The sequence below is a fragment of the Biomphalaria glabrata genome, chromosome 9, assembly GCF_947242115.1.
Source record: "Biomphalaria glabrata chromosome 9, xgBioGlab47.1, whole genome shotgun sequence".
NCBI classification, from domain to species: Eukaryota; Metazoa; Mollusca; class Gastropoda; family Planorbidae; genus Biomphalaria; species Biomphalaria glabrata.
Genome location: NC_074719.1, coordinates 29471017 through 29498706, shown reverse-complemented (window position 1 = coordinate 29498706; position 27690 = coordinate 29471017). Strand labels below are relative to the sequence as shown.

The 27690-nt window shown below is 39.0% G+C and overlaps 1 protein-coding gene and 1 long non-coding RNA gene across 2 annotated transcripts in view; one reads left to right on the top strand and one right to left on the bottom strand.

The window, feature by feature from the left end:
• The window catches only part of LOC106053523 (uncharacterized), a 59661-nt gene that overhangs the window by 9440 nt on the left and 22531 nt on the right, over nt 1–27690 (top strand). Inside the window, exons 4-11 of the mRNA XM_056041581.1 lie at nt 4723–4874; nt 6834–7062; nt 8362–8479; nt 10479–10578; nt 21501–21596; nt 21889–21939; nt 26654–26738; nt 27305–27367. Of these exons, the coding sequence (XP_055897556.1) occupies nt 4723–4874; nt 6834–7062; nt 8362–8479; nt 10479–10578; nt 21501–21596; nt 21889–21939; nt 26654–26738; nt 27305–27367 (894 nt within the window). The remainder of the gene's footprint in view (nt 1–4722; nt 4875–6833; nt 7063–8361; nt 8480–10478; nt 10579–21500; nt 21597–21888; nt 21940–26653; nt 26739–27304; nt 27368–27690) is intronic.
• LOC129928233 (uncharacterized) lies at nt 10592–25916 on the bottom strand. The gene is made up of 3 exons (XR_008779819.1): nt 25664–25916; nt 15670–15834; nt 10592–11090 (listed from the first exon to the last, which is right to left on the bottom strand). It is a non-coding gene; the product is annotated as an uncharacterized LOC129928233 (long non-coding RNA).

Sequence of the window (27690 nt, the reverse complement as noted above, 5' to 3'; positions counted from 1 at the left end):
GCGTATCCCGTGCCAAAAGTGGATGAACTGGTGCAGGAAATATCTAAATACTCAATGTACAGTACATTTGACCTCAAAAGCGCTTACCACCAGATACCTATCAGGGATGATGAAAAGCAGTACACGGCGTTCGAGGCTGGCCCAAAGCTTTATCAGTTTTGCCGCATTCCTTTTGGAGTGACAAACGGAGTCGCCGCATTTCAAAGGACGATCAACACAATAATTGAGGAGGCAGGGCTACAGGACACGTTCGCTTACGTGGATAACGTTACCATCTGCGGACTTGACTCCATTAGCCACGACCAGAATCTACAGAGATTTCTCAATGCCGCTAAAAAGTACGGTATCACCTTCAACAATGATAAAAGTGCTATTGCGACTAATAAAGTATGCCTCCTAGGCTACGAAATCTCACAAGGGCAATTAAGACCAGACCCCGAAAGATTTCAAGCATTGAGAAACCTACCTCCACCACAAGACATGAAATCACAAAAGCGGGTGATTGGACTACTGTCCTATTATTCTCAATGGATCACAAATTTCTCCAACAAGATCCATTTATTGGTGAACAACAAAGCCTTTCCTCCCCCTGAACAAGTACAACAAGCTTTTAAACAGCTAAAACACGAACTTGAAAACGCTGCTGTGTCGACGATAGACTACAATCGACCACTAACAGTCGAAACAGATGCCTCTGACATCGCGATTGCCGCCACTCTTAATCAAGACGGCCGTCCTGTCGCCTTCTTTTCAAGAACACTCACTAATAGTGAACGCAGACACTCAGCAGTGGAAAAGGAAGCATACGCTATCGTAGAAGCCCTGAGAAAATGGCAACATTACCTTATCAGTAGACCCTTCACATTGGTTACAGATCAACGCTCAGTGTCTTTTATGTTTGACCAGCAGAACAAGGGCAAGATCAAAAACGAAAAGATTCAAAGATGGCGACTGGAGCTTAGTTGTTTCCAATATGACGTCGTATATCGACCCGGGAAACAAAACGCTGCGGCGGATACCTTTTCAAGGAACCACTTTGCGTCAGCAATGACTGGAGAAGACCTCAAACTGTTACACAACAACCTCTGTCACCCAGGGGTCACGAGACTCCTCCATTTCGTTCGGACTAAGAACTTACCTTTTTCCTGCGAGGACGTCCGCAAAGTGGTAAACCAATGTAAAACTTGCGCTGAACTGAAGCCTAGATTCTTCAAACAGTTTTCAGGCACCCTCATCAAAGCTACCCAACCATTTCAGAGAGTAAGCATTGATTTTAAGGGGCCACTCCCATCTGCTACTCACAATAAATACTTATTAACAATGGTGGATGAGTACTCACGCTTCCCATTTGCCTACCCATGTCCCGATATGTCCTCATCCACTGTCATAAAGTGTTTAAATCAGCTGTTTTCCTTTGTTGGGATGCCAGAGTACGTCCATTCTGACAGAGGTACGTCCTTTATGTCGAGGGAGGTGCAATCCTTTCTGCACGAGAGGGGAATAGCTACAAGTAGAACAACCGCCTTTAATCCTTCAGGCAACGGACAAATTGAACGACTAAACAAAACTCTATGGAACGCTGTTACTTTAGCACTGAAAGACCTCGATCTCCCGATCTCGAGATGGGAGCTTGTCTTGAACCAGGCCCTATACTCGATTAGATCATTACTATCTACGGCAACAAACGAAACTCCACATGAGAGAGTTTTCCGGTTCAACCGGAAATCCTCCTTCGGGATATCTATCCCCACTTGGCTATCTAGCCCTGGTAGAGTGTTGCTGAGAAGAGAGAACCGATCTTCAAAGTATGATCCTCTCTCGGAGGAAGTCGAATTGCTGATGTGTAACCCCCAATATGCTGTCGTACGGTTGCCCAGCGGTAAAGAGGAGACGGTCTCTCTAAGACGCTTGGCTCCCACCCCCTCCCCATCCACAACAACAAGTGAACCTTCGTTCTTCCCTCAGAGTGAGGATAATGAATATCCTCCAGAAACTCAAAACACGGAAGTACCAGTCAACACCCCTACGGTGATACAAGAAAGGAAAGAACCCCTGGTAGGCTCTGAGGACCTCCGAGCGCTTCCTCTTGAAAATACCCCACTTGACGCTCAGGAACTCACTAGTGACTCCCAAACTGTAGAACAGGATAGTCATCCCCGTTACAACTTAAGAGAGAGAAGAACCAGACCGAACTATAGAGTATAGAGTTGTTCCTTTATTGCACTACATATGTTCTACATAAACTGGCATTGTTATCTCTTGCTACTGATACTAGAGTTTACTTTTCACTTACTTACGTACATGTCTACTTACTACACTATTTGTTAATATTTAAAACAGAAACTAGTAATTGTTTATAAGTCATACAACAGATACTGGTTTTTAGGTTTCTTTGTATCACCATTCACTATTGTTTACAAGAGAAATTAATATTTCGACACTATTTATTGATCTATTGTATTACAGGCACTGGCATTCTCTTTTATTTATGCTATTGGCCTACTATATTACTATACTTGCTATTTTAATTCTAGGCGGGGTGAATGTGGTGAAATAGTTGCTATTTGTTTATGTTTGTGTAACGTCGTGAGAATGTGTTCACAACATTGATTTAGTGTGCTACAGTCCAAGTCTCTTTCGTCAGTTCATGTGTCGTTCTAGTTTAATAAAGCCTTGTTTTAGGTTACTCTTCAGTGTTCCTTTATTTCTTATTACATGTATCAAATCTATCAAGTGTATCAAATCTATCAAGTCTATCAAATCTATCAAGTCTATCAAATCTATCAAGTGTATCAAATCTATCAAGTGTATCAAATATTTTGAAATAGACCTGAGAAGTCGATTTACAAACTCTCCTAATTAAATGGGCTGACTAAAAAAAAAGAAATTTATCCCAGTTATTCCTTGATATATATATATACTTGGAGAAATTTTGCAATTTTAGAAAAGAGTTCTAGACTTTGCGCTGTTAGGAATCCTGTTTCAGACTTTGCACTTTTAGAAATCAGTTTACGGTTTGGCACTTTTAGAAATCAGTTTACGGTTTGGCACTTTTAGAAATCAGTTTACGGTTTGGCACTTTTAGAAATCAGTTTACGGTTTGGCACTTTTAGAAATCAGTTTACGGTTTGGCACTTTTAGAAATCAGTTTACGGTTTGGCAGTAGGATAAAATTCCCCAAGCAATTTCTTGTTCACGTAATTAATTTTAATCCAATTTTTTAATGTTTAATTCTCTGTGGCATTTTGGGTTTAATTCTACTATTTGTTAATTACACTGTCTAGTGTATTGATTTTCTCTTCCTTTAATCCGATCAATTCCAGATGTTCCTTTACGCTCAACATCAACATCAACACTTTCTTATAGTAAATTTCTTTTTTTTTTATTTTCTATCCTATATTTGGACTTTTCCGAATTGACTTTAGAAATGAAAGAAAAGTCAAAGATTTTATTTAGCACTTTCTTTTTGGTGAGTTTATATTATTACGTTAGTATCTAGCTTCCCATCTTGGGTTTATGCTGGGTAGAGAAATAAATTGTTCTTGAAGGATTAAGGTTCACGGTATGTTTCGGATGTTGAAGGTTATTCCATCCTAGGTCAAATATTCTGAAGGACGGCGGAGCAGGTTCGAACCCGTGACCATTTAGACGACAGTTCAGAGCATAGACCAGACGATATGCCAATAAACCTAACCGGGGAGGGGGAGAAACGTGATACTAAAACACGAGGGCCAAAAGTAAGAGTATGTGTGTGTGTGTGTGGGGGGTTATTAAGTTATAGTTCAAGTATTAGAACTTAGGGGCCAAAAGTTTGTTAGAGATTCCTCAAAATGCAGGCCGTTTCATTGGCGATAACACAAAAGGGAAAGTGGAGGATCTATTAGACTACTATGTGGGAGAGCGGTAGGATGCTCAGTATGCAATTTTAAAGAAAGGTGTTCCGACCATTTTATTGAAATTGGAATGGAAAATAAAAGGGGGGGGGGGGAGGTACTGGTCAAATAAAAAAAAATACTTGGGAACAAATCAACGGGCGTAGTCGGGTGTTAAAAGTTAGTTTCATATATATTTGATTTCAACGTAAGTGTCTATTTATTTGTGTGCCTTGTTTTATTCAACAAATCCATTCTGAAATTAAAAGAAATCAAATCACAAATCAAATTACAAATGTAAAAATATCCAAAGATGTCATTATTGCAGTATTATTGAAGATGTGTATACATTGAAAGTAATCCAAAGATGTCATTATTGCAGTATTATTGAAGATGTGTATACATTGAAAGTAATCCAAAGATGTCATTATTGCAGTATTATTGAAGATGTGTATACATTGAAAGTAATCTATAAATAGAAAGATGTGTTGGTCTATCCGGTGTGCAGACTAAGAAAGTCAAGAGCACAGAGTAGAATCCAATGTCTGAGTTCTTGTACTTAAAGCACAGAGTAGAATCCAATGTCTGAGTTATTGTACTTAAAGCACAGAGTAGAATCCAATGTCTGAGTTCTTGTACTTAAAGCACAGAGTAGAATCGAATGTCTGAGTTCTTGTACTTAAAGCACAGAGTAGAATCCAATGTCTGAGTTCTTGTACTTAAAGCACAGAGTAGAATCAAATCGAATGTCTGATCTATCCTTTTCTCTCGTTAAAAATAGTTTACCTATGTTTGAATCTATGTTTTCATGTCTCTGTGTTTGAAATATATTCACGCTAACAATGTCCAGAGATTTCCCCAAGGACTACAAGGGGCAAGCACTGACGTACAGAAAGTCATTTCGAAGTTCCCAACGTTCCAACTCCATGATCCAGACACACCATTAGGATATTTATCTTTTGGAGGCTTGATGCTAGGAGATATGAATAAGAAAGTAGGACGGTAAGTTACATACACAATGACTCTATCTGACGTAAGTCTTTAGTCTCACCTATTACTTCATGTCCTGTGTCCTAAAATTCTGTGACGATGCAGGCTCTCAACACTTTTTAGACAGAATGCCCGCAGTAGCTTTTTCCTAACCAGAGACTAGCTCAATCCCGTTCTTTGCGTACAATTCCTAACCAGAGATAAGCTCAATCCCGTTCTCTGCGTACAATTCCTAACCAGAGACTAGCTCAATTCCGTTCTTTGCGTACTATTCCTAACCAGAGACTAGCTCAATTCCGTTCTTTGCGTACTATTCCTAACCAGAGACTAGCTCAATCCTGTTCTTTGCTTACAATTCCTAACCAGAGACTAGCTCAATCCTGTTCTTTGCTTACAATTCCTAACCAGAGACTAGCTCAATCCTGTTCTTTGCTTACAATTCCTAACCAGAGACTAGCTCAATCCTGTTCTTTGCTTACAATTCCTAACCAGAGACTAGCTCAATCCTGTTCTTTGCTTACAATTCCTAACCAGAGACTAGCTCAATCCTGTTCTTTGCGTAGATTTCTTTGCGGTGATTCTTACACAATAGTCTTCACTGAAGATTTCCACATAGTGAGATTTGGTTGAGATAACGGGATGGTAGATCAAAATAAGAAAACAAAATCTTTGTAGGAAGAAATGCTCTGGAACATTACCTGGTGAATGACAGAAGAGACTAATGGGAGATTGCCTGGTGAATGACAGAAGAATACTAATGGGAGATTGCCTGGTGAATGACAGAAGAATACTAATGGGAGATTGCCTGGTGAATGACAGAAGAATACTAATGGGAGATTGCCTGGTGAATGACAGAAGAATACTAATGGGAGATTGCCTGGTGAATGACAGAAGAATACTAATGGGAGATTGCCTGGTGAATGACAGAAGAATACTAATGGGAGATTGCCTGGTGAATGACAGAAGAATACTAATGGGAGATTGCCTGGTGAATGACAGAAGAATACTAATGGGAGATTGCCTGGTGAATGACAGAAGAATACTAATGGGAGATTGCCTGGTGAATGACAGAAGAATACTAATGGGAGATTGCCTGGTGAATGACAGAGAAACTAATGGAAGTTTGCCTGGCGAATGACAGAAGAAACTAATGGGAGATTGCCTGGTGAATAACAGAAGAAACTAATGGGAGATTGCCTGGTGAATAACAGAAGAAACTAATGGGAGATTGCCTGGTGAATGACAGAAGAGACTAATGGGAGATTGCCTGGTGAATGACAGAAGAGACTAATGGGAGATTGCCTGGTGAATGACAGAAGAGACTAATGGGAGATTGCCTGGTGAATGACAGAAGAGACTAATGGAAGATTGCCTGGTGAATGACAGAAGAAACTAATGGGAGATTGCCTGGTGAATGACAGAAGAAACTAATGGGAGATTGCCTGGTGAATGACAGAAGAAACTAATGGGAGATTGCCTGGTGAATGACAGAAGAAACTAATGGGAGATTGCCTGGTGAATGACAGAAGAAACTAATGGGAGATTGCCTGGTGAATGACAGAAGAGACTAATGGGAGATTGCCTGGTGAATGACAGAAGAAACTAATGGGAGATTGCCTGGTGAATGACAGAAGAAATTAATGGGAGATTGCCTGGTGAATGACAGAAGAAATTAATGGGAGATTGCCTGGTGCAACTTTTTCTTTTCCTTTTTGTCTTTTGTCTCCCCCCCCCCTCTCCTCTCTCTTTCTCTAAAACATTCTTTTGTTCTGTTTCATGTTCGCTCGCATGAGAATTTGCAAAGGAAAAAGATCGTCGCTTCAGACACACACACACACGTATATATATATATATATATATATATATATATATATATATATATATATATATATGTGCCTCCTGTCCTGTTAATTAGTCATAATGAATCATCACTGTCATGTTTTTAATATTGTATTATTATATTATTGTCAGGTGGGGACCTAAGGCTTTAATCAATGACGGCCTAGAATCAGGACCACTCACTCTGTTTGACAAGACAGGCAATGCCATGCTGATAGCTCCTTACACCAACTTTATGGCTGCCTCAATGCTGCAAGATGGCTCTCATGTCAACTGGGGCATTATGGGGGGTGTCGATTCACTTCCTGCAGGATTTGAATATAAAACTTTAGCTTTCTGCTCTCAGAATGGCATTGGAGATGTAAGTACTAGATTCACATCTTCTCACCATTGTCTCTAGACATTAGTTGTGATAATTTAGATCAACAAAGGATATGAAAGCTGGTAACTAATTAATCTGTTTCAGTTGTAAGATAAGCAGATTTGATGTGCCCGTGTCTTTGTCTTATGGTGGATGTAGCTACACATTTAATATTCTTTCTTGGAATAATCATTTCATTAGGCCGTTTCTGTGTTTTTCCTTATTTGTGATTTGCATTTTTCAGTTCTCTTTTTAATTAAAATATACACTATTAAACTTAACTTGTAGAGTAACAAATTCTGTATGGGAGAGTTGAGATCAAACTCGATGCAGGTTATAAATTAAAAAGACACCAAACGTGGATATGGAAACTACACAGTTATAATACTTTCTTGACGAGTATTTTACATAAGATCTGTGTACTTTTTTTTTTACTAGTTTAGTTTAAGTACCCGCCTATATCGATACAGATTTTAAAAAAAAATTCTAACAATTTACAGTTTTAGCGCTGATATATATCTAGATTTAAAAAAAAAAGACATTTACAATTTCAGTCCTAAAGTTCAACTAAGTACGTAAAGATGAAACATGAGCATACAACTCAATTCTTTCCGTCATTTCTTCATTGCCCACAAATTCCTCAATCTTGGTTTCTTATAATGTTTAAATCGGTTTTCTCTAAGCATTCAGTTTCAACTTTCAACAACTTCTGCTAAGTAATTCTTATGTTTAATTGTGTACAGTAATTAATTCTGTGAGAACAGAACAGTGTTAGTATCTAGTTGGCTAAGCTTGTTGTAGGCATTCACAAGAGTTGAAGGAATAGTTCGCTATTTACGCAGCATTACAACCAATACTAGTAAAGAATCCCAAAATCATCTCAATTCGACCCCAAGTTCATCTAAATCTGATCTCAAGATCATCTCAATCAGATCTTAAGGTCATCCTAATCTGATCTTAAGGTCATCCCAATCTGATCTTAATGTCATCCTATTCTGATCTCAAGGTCATCTCAATCTGATCTTTAGACCATCACAATCTGATCTTATGACCATCTCAATCTGGCTCTTAAGTCATGTAAATTCGACATCAAGCATGCAATCTGACCCACCCAATCTGACCCACCCAATCTAACCCACCCAATCTAACCCACCCAATCTGACCTTAAGATCATCTTGATCTGAACCCGAAGATTATCTAAATTTGACCCCAAGATCATATCAAATCTTAAAATCATCTCTGACTTGAATTTAGATCATCTCAATCTGACACACATTTATTTATGATCTTGATTTACAGTTATTTACTAACTGGGGTGCAAAACTGAGAACCCTCTACAACAAAACGGACGATGTCCTAAAAGTTCAACAATCCAATGATGTGTCTCTAACACAGTTAGGTGTTTGGACTGACAATGGTAGGAGCTGCTATGAAGTGTATGCGATGTACACTTGTTATATAATAGAATTGACTATAAGAAAATGTTTAAAAGCCATTTGCAAACATTCGAAGTCAATAAGAGACAAAAAAAGTGAACAAAAATATAGAGTAGTTTATGCTATTCGGACACCTATAGGCCCAAATTTGAAAGTTTGACTTTGACAGCGCATTATTTTACAATGGTTTGACATAGAAAAGAAAATGACGTATCAAAATCTTCTTTAGTTAATGGAGAATAAGGATGACTACTTATATTTGTACCTCTAACCTATATTTGTTGTTATATTTAAGGTCAAAGAGGCCGTGTGTTTTCATTTAATTCGGACACATTTGACCCACATTATTTGATTCCGGACACCATAATTTATTTCGGACAGTCTCTATATTTAGGCATCAATAAACTCAGATTTTAATTCTATATTAATATTAACTAAATTTTAAGATCCCCAGGCATAGCCCCTCACAGGAAATCATTACGATGTTTTCAAACTATGCATAAATACGAACACAAAAAATAAAAATATGAACACACTTATTCTATCAAAATTAGGTCACTGGAATAGTGACTTCTACACTGACTTTTAGACTTATTTTATGTTTGTTTATTTTATGTGTGTTGAATGTTTGGTGTTTGCATGATTAGATGTGTGTTGAATGTTTGAGTTTTTTTTTTGTTTATTAATTTAATACATTTCTAGATCTAATACAGATGATCTTTTGTAGTATAGTAGGCCCCTACAGGTTACGATAGCCATTCTGAATCCTCTATATTCTCTCTATATAAATCTAGATCTATCTAGTAGGTCTAGATCTAAGCATTTAACGTCATTCAATGTACCAAGCTCACTCCAAACATTTGCCCATTTATTCTTTATTTAAAAAAACAACAACAAACGAACAAATATAATATAAGATCATTTTTATTGATGTCCAAAACTGGCTGTCCGAAATAAATTTTGGTAAGAAAATCGTAATCTAATTCGGACAACGTATTAATTTTTTTTTTTGTATGGAATTAGAAAACTTGGCTTATGAATCAAATAAATTAGCTCCAAAAACAGAATAATTATTGCCGGGCTCATTAGTGTAGACTTAGCCAATCAAAAAATATAGTCTTAACTCTAGGAAGAGGTAAAGTCATCCGGGTAACATAGGAAAAAACAACAACCTGACTAACAAATTTGAAATTCGTTTTTCTTACATAAAAAGACAGCTAAATGGAAGGAAATTGGGTTAGAATCATTGGAAAATGGACAAGCACATTATATAGCGCGCTAGTTTTATAATACATATTAAAATAATTATTTAATGACCACAAAAAACAGCGAATGTCCGAATTCATGTAATGTCCGAAATAAATAAACTACTATATTTGTGTAGACTGGCCGGTCACTTATTTTGAAACAGATTCTTTTATTTTAGTATGTACTATAATTACGGACACATTTTTAACAGAGTGTATAACAATAACGCTTATGTGCTAAATTATTGAAATATAAATTGTTATTTATCTACTGTGCATCTTCAAGGGTCAAAGGTCACACGCAAGTTTTACGTGTTGTCCAGTCTGTTGTCAAATCCAACCAGTAGATTGTAAATGACATTTTTTGAATTCAATTTTCTTTCGTTCAACTTTGTTACAAATTCACTGACAAGTGACACACTGTGCGTGCAAACAAAAACAAATATTTAATGGCTACACTCTTGTATCATTTCGATAGGCTTTGAATAAAAAGTTACCATTTCAGACCTTACGACCTATCTATGTGGCCAGCACAATGACCAACCGCCTTTCATTTTCCCAGTAGAAGCGTCTTAAAGATCACGAAATTAAATAGTCCTGTCTTCACTAGGTTTCGAACCCGGGACTTTTCGGTTGGGAAGCCAGGCGCTTTATTCCTCACCCACCGCGCTTTCAAATTTATTATACCTTAAGACAAACTTTAAAATATGTTCATAATTCTTGGTTTCAACAGGGGCCTATTATTACTATAAAACTAGAGATAATAACACCAACTATCAAGACACTCTCCTGGCTATACAATCTTATGGTCTTCAGATGAAAATACCTTACAGGTAATAAAAAAAACAACATATCTCTGTAGTGCATGAAAGCCGTTAGGGTCTTTATTTATATATGTTTAACATATAACATAATTTTAATGTCTATTTATTCCATACTCGTCTAACGACATTAATTTGGTGACATGTAATTCAATAACCATCAAGTTTCATCTTCTTAAATTACAAATCCCTAAAGTCAACTTGTTCCATTTATCTGATGACATATGTTTCAATATTCATGTAGTGCAGTAGCGGCCCTAGGGGGTGGCAAGTGGGGCATGAGGGGCCCCGCGTTTGTAGATTATTTTGTCACCCTCAACTTCGCTATCCAGATCAGTTCGCATTAACTAGGAATTGTTACTCAATATTTTGGAAGCCTTCCCGGCTTCTAACATGACATTTTTTGGTTTCCAATACAATTCAGTACAGGTAAAGACAGCCTCTTAAAACCTGTTGGTTTGGGGAGGCTATCATTGTTGAACAGCTCACCTTGGCATCAATAAAAACAAGTAGCCGGTAGCGACCTGTAATGAAATGATAACGACTAGAATACCAATAACATGGCTTTATTCGACAAAATTAGACTACAGTAAACAGTGAATGAAACCAGCACGTCTAGCATACCACTGATGCAGTCTATACACACACACACACTGGACATGAAACACACACAATGGCCATGACCTTCAGACACGCTGGACGCACGCAGAAAATCAACTCAGTTACACTACAATCACCCCGCCTAAAAGTTATAGGAACATAAACATGTAAATAATAGTGAAGGACAGCGATATAAGAGGCCTTAGTATCCCTACAGAATACTTACAGAGTTACTCTATTGAAAAGCATTGTATAACTATAAACAAACACGTTATACACTATAAATTGATCAGTTCAAGTGTGTCATATTAAACCTACAGATACTGAGTTAGAACTTGTGATATGGAAAAATAATTAAATAAATGTTAGACCTTATAATTAGGTCTGCTTGTTCTTGGTCTTAGGTTATATCTACCAGGACCAATACTGCCGTCGCTTGGAGTTGGTGACATCGGCGGCTCTCTAACTGGAGACTCAGCCCCTGCATTTACTTCTTCTTGATGTCCATTTTCCCCTTGTTAGACATGTGTGTTAGGAGCAGCCATTGGTTCTATAGTCACATGGTCAGTAGGCACCTGCATCTGTGTTATAGGGTTTGTCTCTGGCTCAAAGTCTTCATGTTCCATATTTTGATACACCTCTGATTGTCCCTCTCTTGGAGCTGGGGCCAAATGTCGCAATGACACTGTTTCTTCTCTTCCATCAGGAAGTCTTACAATGGCATACTGTGGGTTGCATGTAATTAAGTCCACAGCTATTGTACCATCGTCATATTTTGATGCACGGACTCCCTTTTTTAACAACACTTTTCCTGGTTGAGCTAACCATGTCGGGAGTGATTTGCCGAAGGTGGACCTGCGATAGAACTTGAATATTCTCTCGTGAGGTGTCTCATTTGTAGCGGTACACAGCAGAGAACGAAGAGAGTGCAGGGCTTGGTTTAACGCCTGCTCCCATTTGGAAACCGGGAGTCCTTGAGTTTTTAAGGCCAGAGTTATAGCTTTCCATAATGACCCGTTTAGCCTTTCTACTTGAGAGTTCCCTCTGGGATTAATGTGATCCCATACTTTCTAGAAGCATCTAGAAATCTTTGCATATTCTCATCGTGCGACTCTTGATCATGACCACATACCGTTACATTGTCCACGTATGCAAAGGTGTCCTGAAACTTTTCATTCTCAATAATTTGATTTATTGTTCTCTGAAAGCATGCAACTCCGTTGGTAACACCGAAAGGGATGCGACAGAACTGGTAGAGTTTGCCACATGCCTCAAATGCAGTAAACGGCCTTTCCTCAGTCTTGATTGGTATTTGATGGTAGGCACTTTTGAGGTCTAGAGTACTAAAAACGGAATAGTTGGATATCCGTTCTACCAGTTCATCGACTCGGGGCATTGGGTATGCATCCAGTAAGGTGAAGCGATTTATTGTTTGACTGTAATCAATGACCATCCTTCTTTTATGTCTCTCGTTTGTTGTCACAAGCACCTGTGCTCTCCAGGGAGACTTTGAAGGTTCAATGATTTTGTCCGAGAGGAGTTTTCTAACTTCGGACTCAATAAATTTGTTATCACCTATTGAGTGCTTTCGGGACTTAGTAGCCACCGGTCTGCAGTCAGAAGTTAGATTACTGAATAGGCTCGGTGTTTCGACTCGTGCTGCTTTAAGACCACAGATGTGTAGAGGATTGCGTTTTCCTCCGTACGGTATGGTCAATTCCTTATGAAGACTTATAAAGTCTACACCAAGGATTACATCCGAGCACAATCCAGCAAGTAGAGAAAGTTTGACCTTTTTGTAGTGTTCTCCTTTGTACTGGACATCGGCAAATGTATGTCCTAATGTCTTTTCAGAAGATGTGTAGTGGCCATGAATATTCTGTTTGTAGACGGACGTACTGGCCATTTATTTCTCTTGACGATGGCTTCTGATATGTAACTTTCACAGCTGCCAGTGTCTATGAGAGCTTGCAACCGCAACCCGTTGACGTTCACTTGGGCCGTAGACTGTGTAAGCCCAGAGAAATGCGTTGATGACAAGGTACATGGAGTTATCACACTGGTCAGTGATATTTTGCTGTCAGCTTTGTTGGCTGTTGTTTTACTTGATTTACAAACAGTTTGGAAGTGTCCCTTTTTACCGCACTGATGACATAATGCATTTCGAGCAGGGCATTCAGTCCTAGAGTGTCTCCTCCTACCACAAAAGTAGCATAGCGACTTAATGGCATTTAATTCCTGGTCTTCATTAGAAATGTATGTTTCTAGATGGGAGCTAGTTGGTGTTTTCATTGCCCCACAGGAGATTTCGTTCGTTGAATTGTAAGCCTGAGCATGCGTTGTGGCTGTTTCTAACACTCTAGCTTCGTCAAAAGCGCTTTGTAGAGTAAGAGATGTCTTTTCCAGTAACCGCTGTCTAATAGTGTTGGATGCCAGACCAGTTATGAAGGCGTCTCTAATGCAAATGTCTCTGTGCTGTTCAGCAGTTACTTCTTTAAAGTCACAGTCCCGGGCCAGGCTTCGCAACTTTAGCATAAAGGACTCTACCGTTTGGCCCGGCTGCTGTTTACATGTAGCAACCAAATGTCTAGCAAAAATGTCATTCTTTACCTTAATATAAGTAGTCTTGAGTGTGTCTATGGCCATCGAATAGGACGATACATCACTGATGAGCATATAAACCGTAGCAGATACGTGGTTCTTCAACAACTTTAGTTTAAAGTCTTCGTTTATATCCTTGATGGACGAAAGAAAATTCTGAAATGTGTCATACCAGTGAGTCCATTTTTCTGAGGCCAGAGGAGCATTAGGATCAATGTCCAACTCTTTCGGTCTGAGTAATTTATCCATTGTAAATTAAGGAATCCAACACTAATCCAGATACATAATTTTGTCGAATAAATTGTAATGAAATGATAACGACTAGAATACCAATAACATGGCTTTATTCGACAAAATTAGACTACAGTAAACAGTGAATGAAACCAGCACGTCTAGCATACCACTGATGCAGTCTATACACACACACACACTGGACATGAAACACACACAATGGCCATGACCTTCAGACACGCTGGACGCACGCAGAAAATCAACTCAGTTACACTACACGACCAATGAACATTATTTATTTCGTCAATAAATGACATCAAATCGGATTTGACTAGGAAAACGCCTCAATCAACACCTGTGACGGGAAACGAGTTATTGGTCTACACAGGTTGCGACGTCGCGGGTCAGCTTTGAGGCCACTATAACGTTTTGGCGCGAGCCGTTTTAGCGACGGGACGTTTTGGCGCGAGATATCATTTGACGATAATTTAAAAAGCACGTAGCTTTTTTTTTAATGAGCCCTGGAATTCCAGCGACTTAAGCAAATAACCATGGTGTCTATGTATACTTAACTTAAAGTATTTTGAGTAACATGGTACATGTAATATATTTTTACTTATTATTAGCAAGTGTTTGGTATGTATAGCTGGAGATACCATACAGTCATTAAATAAACCAATGTTAATGTCAACAAATAATTGCATCAATTTTTTAGTGTATCATCTTTTCATTTTGTTTTTAATTTTAAAATGATATCTTAAAAAACGTTTTTGAAAATAAAAGTGTGCCTCTTAATAAACACACATACACAAGCCAAAATGTTTATTAAAGAAAATGATGTGAAATACAAACACACATTTACATTTAGTACGTGAAAAATATGTCTTAACACAAACACTCATGCAAAACATAGATATGAATAATTCTTATAAAAGAAATAATACAATAAACGTACATAATGTATTTCGCGCCAAAACGTCCCGTCGCCAAAACGGCTCGCGCCAAAACGACCTTCGCGCCAAAACGGCGGGGCCAAAACGGCGTCGCCAAAACGGCGTCGCCAAAACGTCATGCTTCGCGCTATTTCGGCCAATCAGCATCCAGAAAGTGTTTTTTTTTTTCAATGGGCTACTGTGAATATACGTCGGCTGGCCGTAGGGAAAAAAAAGCAAAAAAAAAAAACGCGGGATTTTTTTTTCATTATTTATTTTGAAAACCCCGTGGGATAGTCCATCCGCGAAACTCGGATCTGCGAAAGTCAAATGACAAATGTAGGCCCTGGCGCCTATCGCAAAACTTATTCTTAAATAACATCAATTTGGCTTCTGTATTCGGACCGCGCATTGCGCGAGAAGATACATAATATGATTATTAGTTCAAAGCTACGCGCCAGGAAAGTTCCATGAGGGAATCTGTCTGTGACCGTCTATGCAACAATAAGGTTACTGCAAGTGTTCTGGCTCTCCTATCAATAGTTATTTTCCGACTCCAGCGTGCTTAGCATCAATTATTATTATCTAGTTTGTGGATGCAAAATGTTTCTACATCGTTAGTTACGTTTATTAACCGTACGAAATGTTTCATGCAGAAAAATTAGAATACAGTATGTAATTAGTCATAGGCTAATTATACTGTACCTACGTAAGGTTTAGTAACAAAAATAAGGCTTACAACAGCGGTTCTCATAGGCCTAGGTAAATGTTGTAAACTCTGTATCCAAATGTATAGCTTCTGATCTCCATGTTGTAAACTCTGTATCTAAATGTATAGCTTCTGATCTCCATGTTGTAAACTCTGTATCTAAATGTATAGCTTCTGATCTCCATGTGGTTAATTCTATTGTTAGAAAATGAACAAAAAAAAACTTTGTTTAGTGTAAAATAAATCTGTGCTTAAATTACAAAAAAAGTGTATATTCAAACACGCCAAAGTTAGGACGAAGGTTGAGGGCAAAGGTTGAGCTTGTTTCTGTTCCACTACATCACGGCACAGTTTTTGTAAGAACACATCGTCTGCATCAAGTTGAGTTTTGTATTTAGACTTGATAACTAACAAGCAGAAAAGCAAAGATATATTTTGGAAATGGACGAGGAAGTCGTCAAAAGTCTCAAAAAGAACAGAGTAGCTCCTAACAGAGTAGCTCCTAACAGAGTAGCTCCTAACAGAGCTCCTAACAGAGTAGCTCCTAACAGAGTAGCTCCTAACAGAGTAGCTCCTAACAGAGTAGCTCCTAACAGAGCTCCTAACAGAGTAGCTCCTAACAGAGTAGCTCCCAACAGAGCTCCTAACAGAGTAGCTCCTAACAGAGCTCCTAACAGAGTAGCTCCTAACAGAGTAGCTCCTAACAGAGTAGCTCCTAACAGAGCTCCTAACAGAGTAGCTCCTAACAGAGTAGCTCCTAACAGAGTAGCTCCTAACAGAGTAGCTCCTAACAGAGCTCCTAACAGAGTAGCTCCTAACAGAGTAGCTCCTAACAGAGCTCCTAACAGAGTAGCTCCCAACAGAGCTCCTAACAGAGTAGCTCCTAACAGAGTAGTTCCTAACAGAGTAGCTCCTAACAGAGTAGCTCCTAACAGAGTAGCTCCTAACAGAGTAGCTCCTAACAGAGTAGTTCCTAACAGAGTAGCTCCTAACAGAGTAGCTCCTAACAGAGTAGCTCCTAACAGAGCTCCTAACAGAGTAGCTCCTAACAGAGTAGCTCCTAACAGAGTAGCTCCTAACAGAGTAGGTCCTAACAGAGTAGCTCCTAACAGAGCTCCTAACAGAGTAGGTCCTAACAGAGTAGCTCCTAACAGAGCTCCTAACAGAGTAGGTCCTAACAGAGTAGCTCCTAACAGAGCTCCTAACAGAGTAGGTCCTAACAGAGTAGCTCCTAACAGAGTAGCTCCTAACAGAGTAGCTCCTAACAGAGTAGCTCCTAACAGAGCTCCTAACAGAGTAGCTCCTAACAGAGTAGCTCCTAACAGAGCTCCTAACAGAGTAGCTCCTAACAGAGTAGCTCCTAACAGAGCTCCTAACAGAGTAGCTCCTAACAGAGTAGCTCCTAACAGAGCTCCTAACAGAGTAGCTCCTAACAGAGTAGCTCCTAACAGAGCTCCTAACAGAGTAGCTCCTAACAGAGTAGCTCCCAACAGAGCTCCTGACAGAGTAGCTCCTAATAGAGTAGCTCCTAACAGAGTAGCTCCTAACAGAGTAGCTCCTAACAGAGTAGCTCCTAATAGAGTAGCTCCTGACAGAGTAGCTCCTAACAGAGTAGCTCCTAACAGAGTAGCTCCTAATAGAGTAGCTCCTAACAGAGTAGCTCCTAACAGAGTAGCTCCTAATAGAGTAGCTCCTAACAGAGTAGCTCCTAACAGAGTAGCTCCTAACAGAGCTCCTAACAGAGTAGCTCCTAACAGAGTAGCTCCTAACAGAGCTCCTAACAGAGTAGCTCCTAACAGAGTAGCTCCCAACAGAGCTCCTAACAGAGTAGCTCCTAACAGAGTAGCTCCTAACAGAGTAGCTCCTAACAGAGTAGCTCCCAACAGAGTAGCTCCCAACAGAGCTCCTAACAGAGTAGCTCCTAACAGAGTAGCTCCTAACAGAGTAGCTCCTAACAGAGTAGGTCCTAACAGAGTAGCTCCTAACAGAGCTCCTAACAGAGTAGCTCCTAACAGAGTAGCTCCTAACAGAGTAGCTCCCAACAGAGCTCCTAACAGAGTAGCTCCTAACAGAGTAGTAACCTAACAGAGCTCCTAACAGAGTAGCTCCTAACAGAGTAGCTCCCAACAGAGCTCCTAACAGAGTAGCTCCTAACAGAGCTCCTAACAGAGTAGCTCCTAACAGAGTAGCTCCCAACAGAGCTCCTAACAGAGTAGCTCCTAACAGAGCTCCTAACAGAGTAGCTCCTAACAGAGTAGCTCCTAACAGAGTAGCTCCTAACAGAGTAGCTCCCAACAGAGCTCCTAACAGAGTAGCTCCTAACAGAGTAGGTCCTAACAGAGTAGCTCCTAACAGAGTAGCTCCTAACAGAGTAGCTCCTAACAGAGTAGCTCCCAACAGAGCTCCTAACAGAGTAGCTCCTAACAGAGTAGCTCCCAACAGAGCTCCTAACAGAGTAGCTCCTAACAGAGTAGGTCCTAACAGAGTAGCTCCTAACAGAGTAGGTCCTAACAGAGTAGCTCCTAACAGAGTAGCTCCTAACAGAGTAGGTCCTAACAGAGTAGCTCCTAACAGAGCTCCTAACAGAGTAGCTCCTAACAGAGTAGCTCCCAACAGAGCTCCTAACAGAGTAGCTCCTAACAGAGCTCCTAACAGAGTAGTTCCTAACAGAGTAGCTCCTAACAGAGTAGCTCCTAACAGAGTAGCTCCTAACAGAGTAGCTTCTAACAGAGTAGCTCCTAACAGAGCTCCTAACAGAGTAGCTCCTAACAGAGTAGCTCCTAACAGAGTAGCTCCTAACAGAGTAGGTCCTAACAGAGTAGCTCCTAACAGAGCTCCTAACAGAGTAGGTCCTAACAGAGTAGCTCCTAACAGAGCTCCTAACAGAGTAGGTCCTAACAGAGTAGCTCCTAACAGAGCTCCTAACAGAGTAGGTCCTAACAGAGTAGCTCCTAACAGAGTAGCTCCTAACAGAGTAGCTCCTAACAGAGTAGCTCCTAACAGAGCTCCTAACAGAGTAGCTCCTAACAGAGTAGCTCCTAACAGAGCTCCTAACAGAGTAGCTCCTAACAGAGTAGCTCCTAACAGAGCTCCTAACAGAGTAGCTCCTAACAGAGTAGCTCCTAACAGAGCTCCTAACAGAGTAGCTCCTAACAGAGTAGCTCCTAACAGAGCTCCTAACAGAGTAGCTCCTAACAGAGTAGCTCCCAACAGAGCTCCTAACAGAGTAGCTCCTAATAGAGTAGCTCCTAACAGAGTAGCTCCTAACAGAGTAGCTCCTAACAGAGTAGCTCCTAATAGAGTAGCTCCTGACAGAGTAGCTCCTAACAGAGTAGCTCCTAACAGAGTAGCTCCTAATAGAGTAGCTCCTAACAGAGTAGCTCCTAACAGAGTAGCTCCTAATAGAGTAGCTCCTAACAGAGTAGCTCCTAACAGAGTAGCTCCTAACAGAGCTCCTAACAGAGTAGCTCCTAACAGAGTAGCTCCTAACAGAGCTCCTAACAGAGTAGCTCCTAACAGAGTAGCTCCCAACAGAGCTCCTAACAGACTAGCTCCTAACAGAGTAGCTCCTAACAGAGTAGCTCCTAACAGAGTAGCTCCTAACAGAGTAGCTCCCAACAGAGTAGCTCCCAACAGAGCTCCTAACAGAGTAGCTCCTAACAGAGTAGCTTCTAACAGAGTAGCTCCTAACAGAGTAGGTCCTAACAGAGTAGCTCCTAACAGAGCTCCTAACAGAGTAGCTCCTAACAGAGTAGCTCCTAACAGAGTAGCTCCCAACAGAGCTCCTAACAGAGTAGCTCCTAACAGAGTAGCTCCTAACAGAGCTCCTAACAGAGTAGCTCCTAACAGAGTAGCTCCCAACAGAGCTCCTAACAGAGTAGCTCCTAACAGAGCTCCTAACAGAGTAGCTCCTAACAGAGTAGCTCCCAACAGAGCTCCTAACAGAGTAGCTCCTAACAGAGCTCCTAACAGAGTAGCTCCTAACAGAGTAGCTCCTAACAGAGCTCCTAACAGAGTAGCTCCTAACAGAGTAGCTCCCAACAGAGCTCCTAACAGAGTAGCTCCTAACAGAGTAGGTCCTAACAGAGTAGCTTCTAACAGAGTAGCTCCTAACAGAGTAGCTCCTAACAGAGTAGCTCCCAACAGAGCTCCTAACAGAGTAGCTCCTAAAAGAGTAGCTCCCAACAGAGCTCCTAACAGAGTAGCTCCTAACAGAGTAGGTCCTAACAGAGTAGCTCCTAACAGAGTAGCTCCTAACAGAGTAGCTCCTAACAGAGTAGCTCCCAACAGAGCTCCTAACAGAGTAGCTCCTAACAGAGTAGCTCCTAACAGAGTAGGTCCTAACAGAGTAGCTCCTAACAGAGTAGCTCCTAACAGAGTAGCTCCTAACAAGTGACCTAAAATTGTGCAACTAACTGACATTGAAGAGAAATCATATTTAGCTGCATTGTAATGCTTCTGGCAGTGTCTTCGTTGCTTATATATGACGATGAATCCTACAGTGAATTTAGGTGAATTATGGTGTCTGTTATCAAACATTGAACTCCAAAAATTAATCAACTTTGTCAATTACATCAAGTGCTGTAGGGTCGCTTCAAGAGGTTTGCATAGAAACTATTATTTAAACTCGCCGTTATGTACATATCTGAGGTAAACCAGTAATTGTCAACAATTTGCAATGTCTGTGGATTTATCAAGCTGGATGCTTAATATCGGAAAAGGAGCAGACAGTATTTCCTGAATGACCTGATTGATAATATCAGAAGACGTGTCAACTATTCTCCTCTGAACAGCGTCATTAGATATGAAAATTGCATTAAATTTATTATCGAATTCGGCACCAATCAGAATTCTAGCAATGCCTCGGCATATGTTTTATAAAGTGACATTAGCACTGACAATTTTGAGAGCCACCAATAAAGTTTTTTTTTTTTTTTGATTGAATTGATTCTTGCTACCTGCGTCAAAACTGATTTTTTTGACTCCATCAGCTATAAAATTACTTGATGTCCTTATCGACAAATCTCAGATGTTTGTTTGGCTTCATACATTTTGCAGAAAGCTCCATTTCAATTGACACATTGGGGTATTTCAAATCATGCTGTAACTATTGAAGTAAAACCATATCGCTAAGAAGTTGTCATTTTCTTTTCTTAACGTTGATTTATTTGAAGTTTATGTTCAAGGTTTACTCCATAATGAATTTATTTCCTTCAATATCATTCAGTAGGTCCCTTTGTATTCTTCGTGTTCTTAGATCTGTATTTGTCACCCCCATTGGCTGCCTGGTCGTGCGGTTTGCGCGCTGGACTGTCGTTCAGATTTATCGATGGTCCTGGGTTCAAACCCTGCCCGCTCCCATCCCCCGTCGTCCTGCGGGAGGTTTTGACTAGGAAGTAATTATCTTCAACTCTGAAGGAACATCCGAAACATGTAAAACATTTTACAAACAAACATTTTTATTTTATTTATTGATGTTTGACGATCGTAGATGTAATCTGAGTAATGCCCCTTTTCCTTACTAACTCAAATAGTATATCAACTATGGTTCATATATGCTTGTTACAAAACGTTAAAAACAATTCTAATGACAATTAGCCGGGGGAAAAAATGTTCAATGGTCTTAGGCGACCCCCAAAGCGATCGCGATCCACAGGTTGAGAACCCCTGGCTTACAACGTTAGAGGCGGACGAGCCCGTTAGCGTGGTGTGGTGCGGTGTATAATGGCTCAAGGCCCGTCATATGGCACTCGTCCAGTGCTTCGCGTTCTGCTAAGGCCGGCTCTGATGTAGTGTCATTTTATTTAATGTCATTGCAACACTTGACATTTATTTCATCTCCCTAATTCATTCCAATCCAGGTATTTTCAGCTCGACTCTTGGTTCTATCCTAAAGATAAACTTGGAGCAGTCACTCACTGGGACTCCATGGAAACAGTTTTCCCGAAAAGTATCGAGTAAATTTTAACAATTATTTTGTTTTTAACAAGTGTCAATAGAACAGAGTCATTTAATAGTTCTTTAGTCTGTTCCGCCCTGCTGGATCAATCTTAAATCTATTCTTTTCTTCTAATTTATTATGGACTCTATTCTTCTTATCTATCCTTTTCTAATATATCATTTTTTTATCTATTCTTCTTTAATTAATTATTTTCTAATCTATTCTTCTTCTAATTTATTCTTCACTAATTTATTTTTTTGATCTACTCTTCCCTGATCTATTCTTTTGAAATCTATTCTCCTCCTCAGGGATCTACAGAATCATCTACGTCTGCCCCTTGTTGCTCATAACAGATATTGGTGAGTTGTCTGCTCATTGTCATTGAAGCCTAAGCTATATTTAGCTGATCTAATATCTAGACTATTCTAGACTAAGAAAGTTAAACAAAAAAAAAAAAGTGATAATGTGATCTAGAGCTGCACAAATCTCTTTAGCTAACTAGAATACTATTGACTTCAACACTTGACAGCTCACAAACAACAGTCAGATACTGTTTGAACATGGAGCTTTAAGTCATATAGGTTCAATTAGTCCACTTTCTACTTTGTAGGTAGCCGCTTTAAAGTTTGAAGGTAACAATAGATAATTATAAAACCTTCTATTTTCATAAGCGATTCGCTGGCATAGTGGTTAGTGTATTGGCTTGAGGAGCCTTAGACCCTCGAATTCAAATTCCATATAAATGCATTTAAAAAGCTATCCCCCAAGATATTCCCCTCTCCCTTCAACCCCTGGTCCAGAGAAGAGACAGGATTAGGATGTAGTGGGAAAGCTAAAAGCATGAAATCGCACTAAACAAACAAAAATTGATACAAATATTTGTAATCGCGCAGATCTGTGATTGTTAGTCTAGAGTCTAGATCTTGTACAAATTTAATTGCATAACTGATCCAAACTAATTGACGCTTTTTTTTTTAAAGTATTTTTTTTCTTCTTACATAAAATACTAATAATAGATCTGTTAGAACAATGCAAATACAACAGAAATGTTGTCCGTTAAATGAACACCTTTCTTTTCAGCTTGTTAGAGCCCTGCTCTGATTTTAAGGAAGGGAGCTTCAAGGGCTCTCCCCCCCCCCCCCGGACAAAAAAATCAATAAAAAACCGTACATGCTTAATTTCGTTTAAAAACTTAGTTTTGTTACAGAACTAGACGCTGTCTTATGAAAAAAACACAACATTAAAATACTTCTATACCTCCGTTACAATGACCAGACATACTCTTGCTTCGTTCAATGAACGTTTAATACGATTAACTTTTCCCTTTCTGAAGTGTGTCTACAAGCCTATTTATCACTGCAAGAGGGCTGAGACAATCTACGAAAGTGTTCAAATATCAACAACACCGTTTATACTTGTGATAGGTAACTTTATTTGTTTACAAGGAAAATTAATTTTAGGGGAACGATTTATCTATCGCTCCGCCCTCCACTGGATCCGCAGGGTTATTACTACCATAGAAAAGTGGGAAGAAGGTCGACTAGAAGCATTCCTCCAAGTTCCTATGAAAATCAAAAAGCAATATAAAGTACTTAGTTATTGACACAAGCATGTCTAAAGTTTATAAGTTTGTAGTTCATCTCTTGGTGTTTCTTTACTTGGAGTTGATAGCTTGTCTAGTACAACAGATAGTAGAAATCACTCATTAACTCTTTGCATTTTTTAAAGTTCTCTTTTTAAATTAAACTACTTTTATTAAGCTGTGAATCGAAGTGTCACGTGTAGAAAAAAAATCTGCACAAAAATACGGAAAGTAGGAACTAGTCCCGATTACTTAGACTTACTTAGACTTAGATCCTCCCGCGCCGTTCGGCTGTCTCCACAAAGATCTGTCACTATCTGAAGCTTCTTCCCATCTGGTGTCCACTGCTCTGAGGTCCTCCATAAAAGTGTGGCACCAAGTGATACGAGGACGTCTCTGTTTGCGCTTTCCTCGAACTGGCCTCTATGTCATGGCAACTCTTGGTATGCTGATGCTCGAGGGCACTGTGAGTGCTGGGTATGGAACTCTCGGTATGACTCTCTGGCAATCCCGAAAGTGAAGAGCTGATGGGACCCTGACACGGGAAAAGCTGATGGGACCCTGACACGGGAAGAGCTGATGGGACCCTGACACGGGAAAAGCTGATGGGACCCTGACACGGGAAAAGCTGATGGGACCCTGACACGGGAAAAGCTGATGGGACCCTGACACGGGAAGTGCTGATGGGACCCTGACACGGGAAAAGCTGATGGGACCCTGACACGGGAAAAGCTGATGGGACCCTGACACGGGAAAAGCTGATGGGACCCTGACACGGGAAGTGCTGATGGGACCCTGACACGGGAAAAGCTGATGGGACCCTGACACAGGAAAAGCAGCCTGGAGGCGAATTTGGAAGCAATGTTCAAAGGGAATGAGTGGAGAAAAAAAGTCAAAAATAGCACTGCGCCAGCTGAGGGGGTAGTCATTTTCACTGAGGCCCTCGAAGGGCAGTGTGCATGTGTCAGAAGGGTGTTGAAAGAAAGGTATTGATAGACATTGACCATTCTTAAGCCAGAAAGGATTAACGCAAATTGTTAAGACATATTGACACCGTCTAGAGGTCACTAGATGATGACACTAAGTTTGTTTACTTGGAGAGAAATGTCAATTAGGGCGCTGAACTACAGGACACACCCCTACAAGTATTTTGTGACACAAGCCACGGGTATAAAAGTGAATTGTAAGGGCCTTTAGTAAATTGAATAATAATAATAATGACTGATAAAAAATCATCACTTCTATGGCATTTATTTAATGTCAAAACAATGGACAACTCTAAAGCAGTTTGCAATGCTTGTAAATTGTTGTACCAGGCAAACATTGTCATATACATTCATTTTGTTTTGCTTTAATGCTGTAAGTTTTAATGGATGTGTATATTATTATTATAGTAAATTAGCGTTATGTATTATTTTGTAAATAAATATTACTGTTGAATGACTTTTCTAACGTGTTAACTTTAAATCTTTCTCTTGTGTTCTGTGTGTCTTGATTGAATCACAATATTCTTATGTGAGCAGGCCAGGCAGGCGCGAGTGGGAGAGGACCTATTCTCTGCTGCTCAACATTAAAATTTACCAACAGTAGGCAGATGTTAGCGCTACTGGGTGGGCTCAATCTGTGCACCTCGGTATGGTGACCAAGGGGCTAGAGTAGCCTAAGTAACCAGACAACTAACTATACTAACTCAACTAAATGAAAACAAGATAACAAACTTTAGTTTACGATAAATAAAACAAAAAGAAACTTTATTTACATACAAAAATAAATCAATTATAAAAAATAATATATACACTAACTTGACTAATCACTACTACTGAACCCATCAACTAACTAAAACCCTCTAAATCTACACCACTACACTACAAACACTAACAAACTAACCAAACCAACTATCTAACTAAATCACTACAACTACTACCCTAGACTTAGATCGACAAACAAACTACAATAAACTAATCTAGATCTACAATATCCTACTACTACAACCAACCCATAGCTAAAACAAGAACATCTTAGCCTTAGGCTCAGTACATTACTATTCACTAAGAACAGAACTGAGAAACAGACTATAAATATAACTAAGTTTACTAAGGCGATAATAAAGAAACAAAATAACACTAGCTTAAATTAAGCTTCCCTAGAATTAGATCTAGAATAGATCTACAGAAACAATAACAAAACTATCAATAGTGACAATAGCAGAAACAAAATAACACTAGATTCCCTAGAATTAGAATAGATTTCAATAGATCTACAACAGCAGTTATTAGCAGTAATATTCAACAGCAGCAGTTAAAAGCAGTAACACAGCAGTAATAATAGCCTGCAATACATAAATGCAAAACTATATTAGATCTATATTCTATTAGGACTGATGGACGCCGCCATCTTCCGTACAGCATGTTGCCAACTACTATGACAAATAGTCCAAGTAGAAAATAAAATAACTACCTTACACATAGTATAGATCTAGTATAAAATATTTCTACACTTACAGGCCGTCCCAGGTACAGGAATAAAAATATAAGTAGACGACAGACCACAACGATCTTCAGCTGTCACACAGACAGATATAATATGGTACTGACCACTGGTCAACTGTACACTGAACTGTTTTAAAACAGCGTGGCATCACTTTTTATACATAAAAAGCGGAAGTAGAAATAATAAGTTTGGCACTAGCCTATAAAAATAAAATATATAAAAATATAGCTCTAGGAGCGCAAGCTCACACTTAATAATAATTTAACAGTGTCAAGTAACTCCTCGTTATTACTAGTAGATTTACGCTATAAAACCAAGATTGAACTTTACCTTTGACAGATTTACCTTAGTTACATATAAGTTTATATATTCTGCATGAGTTATCCCACATTCTACTTTACAATTAGCGGCCTCATACATACACACACACACACTCTCATGTTACAAAGATTAGTTTATGATAAGCATATCTGTAAAAAAATGATGTTAATTTTAATTTATCAATCAGTAATAGAGTTTAAAGCAAGAAAGTAAATAAAAAAATATGAATATAGGTATGTTATTTATAAGATTTGCAAAAACTTCAATAAAACGAGCTGTTTGAGTCATGTAGGTATCCGGCTCCGGCCGAATATCTAATTTTACTATCCGGTCATATCCGTCTCCGGCCGAATATCTAATTTTACTATCCGGTCATATCCGGCTCCGGTCGGATATCACAAAGTACTATCCAGTGCACCTCTAGTTTATCTGTATATAATGACTTCTGTATTGCCACCTAGTTGAACACAAATGTTAGGCAATGTACTGATACGTTTCCAGAACGTACGATGGAAGCCCTTGGTCTAAGGTCTGCCAGAGATGGATGAACTAAGTATAATGATACTAAATGTACATATTTAAAGGAACTCTCTTGTTGGGGTATCACATAGAGTCAGTTAATCTTTGTATCTAATTTATTTTTATTTATCCCTTACTTTGAGAAAAATATCTTTCTATAGGTCAGTGAATGCAACCTACGCTAAGGAAAATGGCGGTGAATTTGACTTTATTTTTGGAACTAATGTGTCATTGCCTAATGACCAGGTCAGTACAAACCATTTTTTAAAAAACATTGTCTCCAGTTTTATTGTCTGGTCGAAAGATCCTTTTGATAAGCTCGTGGTATTTTGATAAGCTCGTGGTATTTTGATAAGCTCAGGGTATTTGGATAAGCTCAGTGTATTTGGATAAGCTCAGGGTATTTGGATAAGCTCAGGGTATTTTGATAAGCTCATGGTATTTTGATAAGCTCAGGTTATTTTGATAAGCTCATGGTATTTTGATAAGCTCATGGTATTTTGATAAGCTCAGGGTATTTTGATACGCTCATTGTATTTTGATAAGCTCATGGTATTTGATAAGCTCAGGGTATTTTGATAAGCTCAGGGTATTTTGATAAGCTCAGGGTATTTTGATAAGCTCATGGTATTTTGATAAGCTCATGGTATTTTGATAAGCTCATGGTATTTTGATAAGCTCATGGTATTTTGATAAGCTCATGGTATTTGATAAGCTCATGGTATTTTGATAAGCTCATGGTATTTTGATAAGCTCAGGGTATTTTGATAAGCTCATGGTATTTGTGATTTTGATGTTTCCTTTTTTTTCAGAAATTTTGGGATTTTCTATTTTCTCGTGCTCGTAATAATTGGGGCTTGATTGTTTATGAACAAGTAAGTTTGTATGTGATTGTTTAATAACAAGTAAGTTTGTATGTGATAGTGATTGTTAATAAACAAGTAAGTTTGTTTGTTATTGTTTATGAACAAGTTAGTTTGTTTGAGGTTGTTATGAACAAGTAAGTTTGTATGTGATTGTTATGAAGAAGTAAGTTTGTATGTGATTGTTTATGAAAAAGTAAGTTTTATGTGATTTTTTATGAACAAGAAAGTTTGTATGTGATTGATTGTTATGAACAAATAAGTTTGTATGGGATTGATTGTTATGAACAAATAAGTTTGTATGTGATTGATTGTTATGAACAAATAAGTTTGTA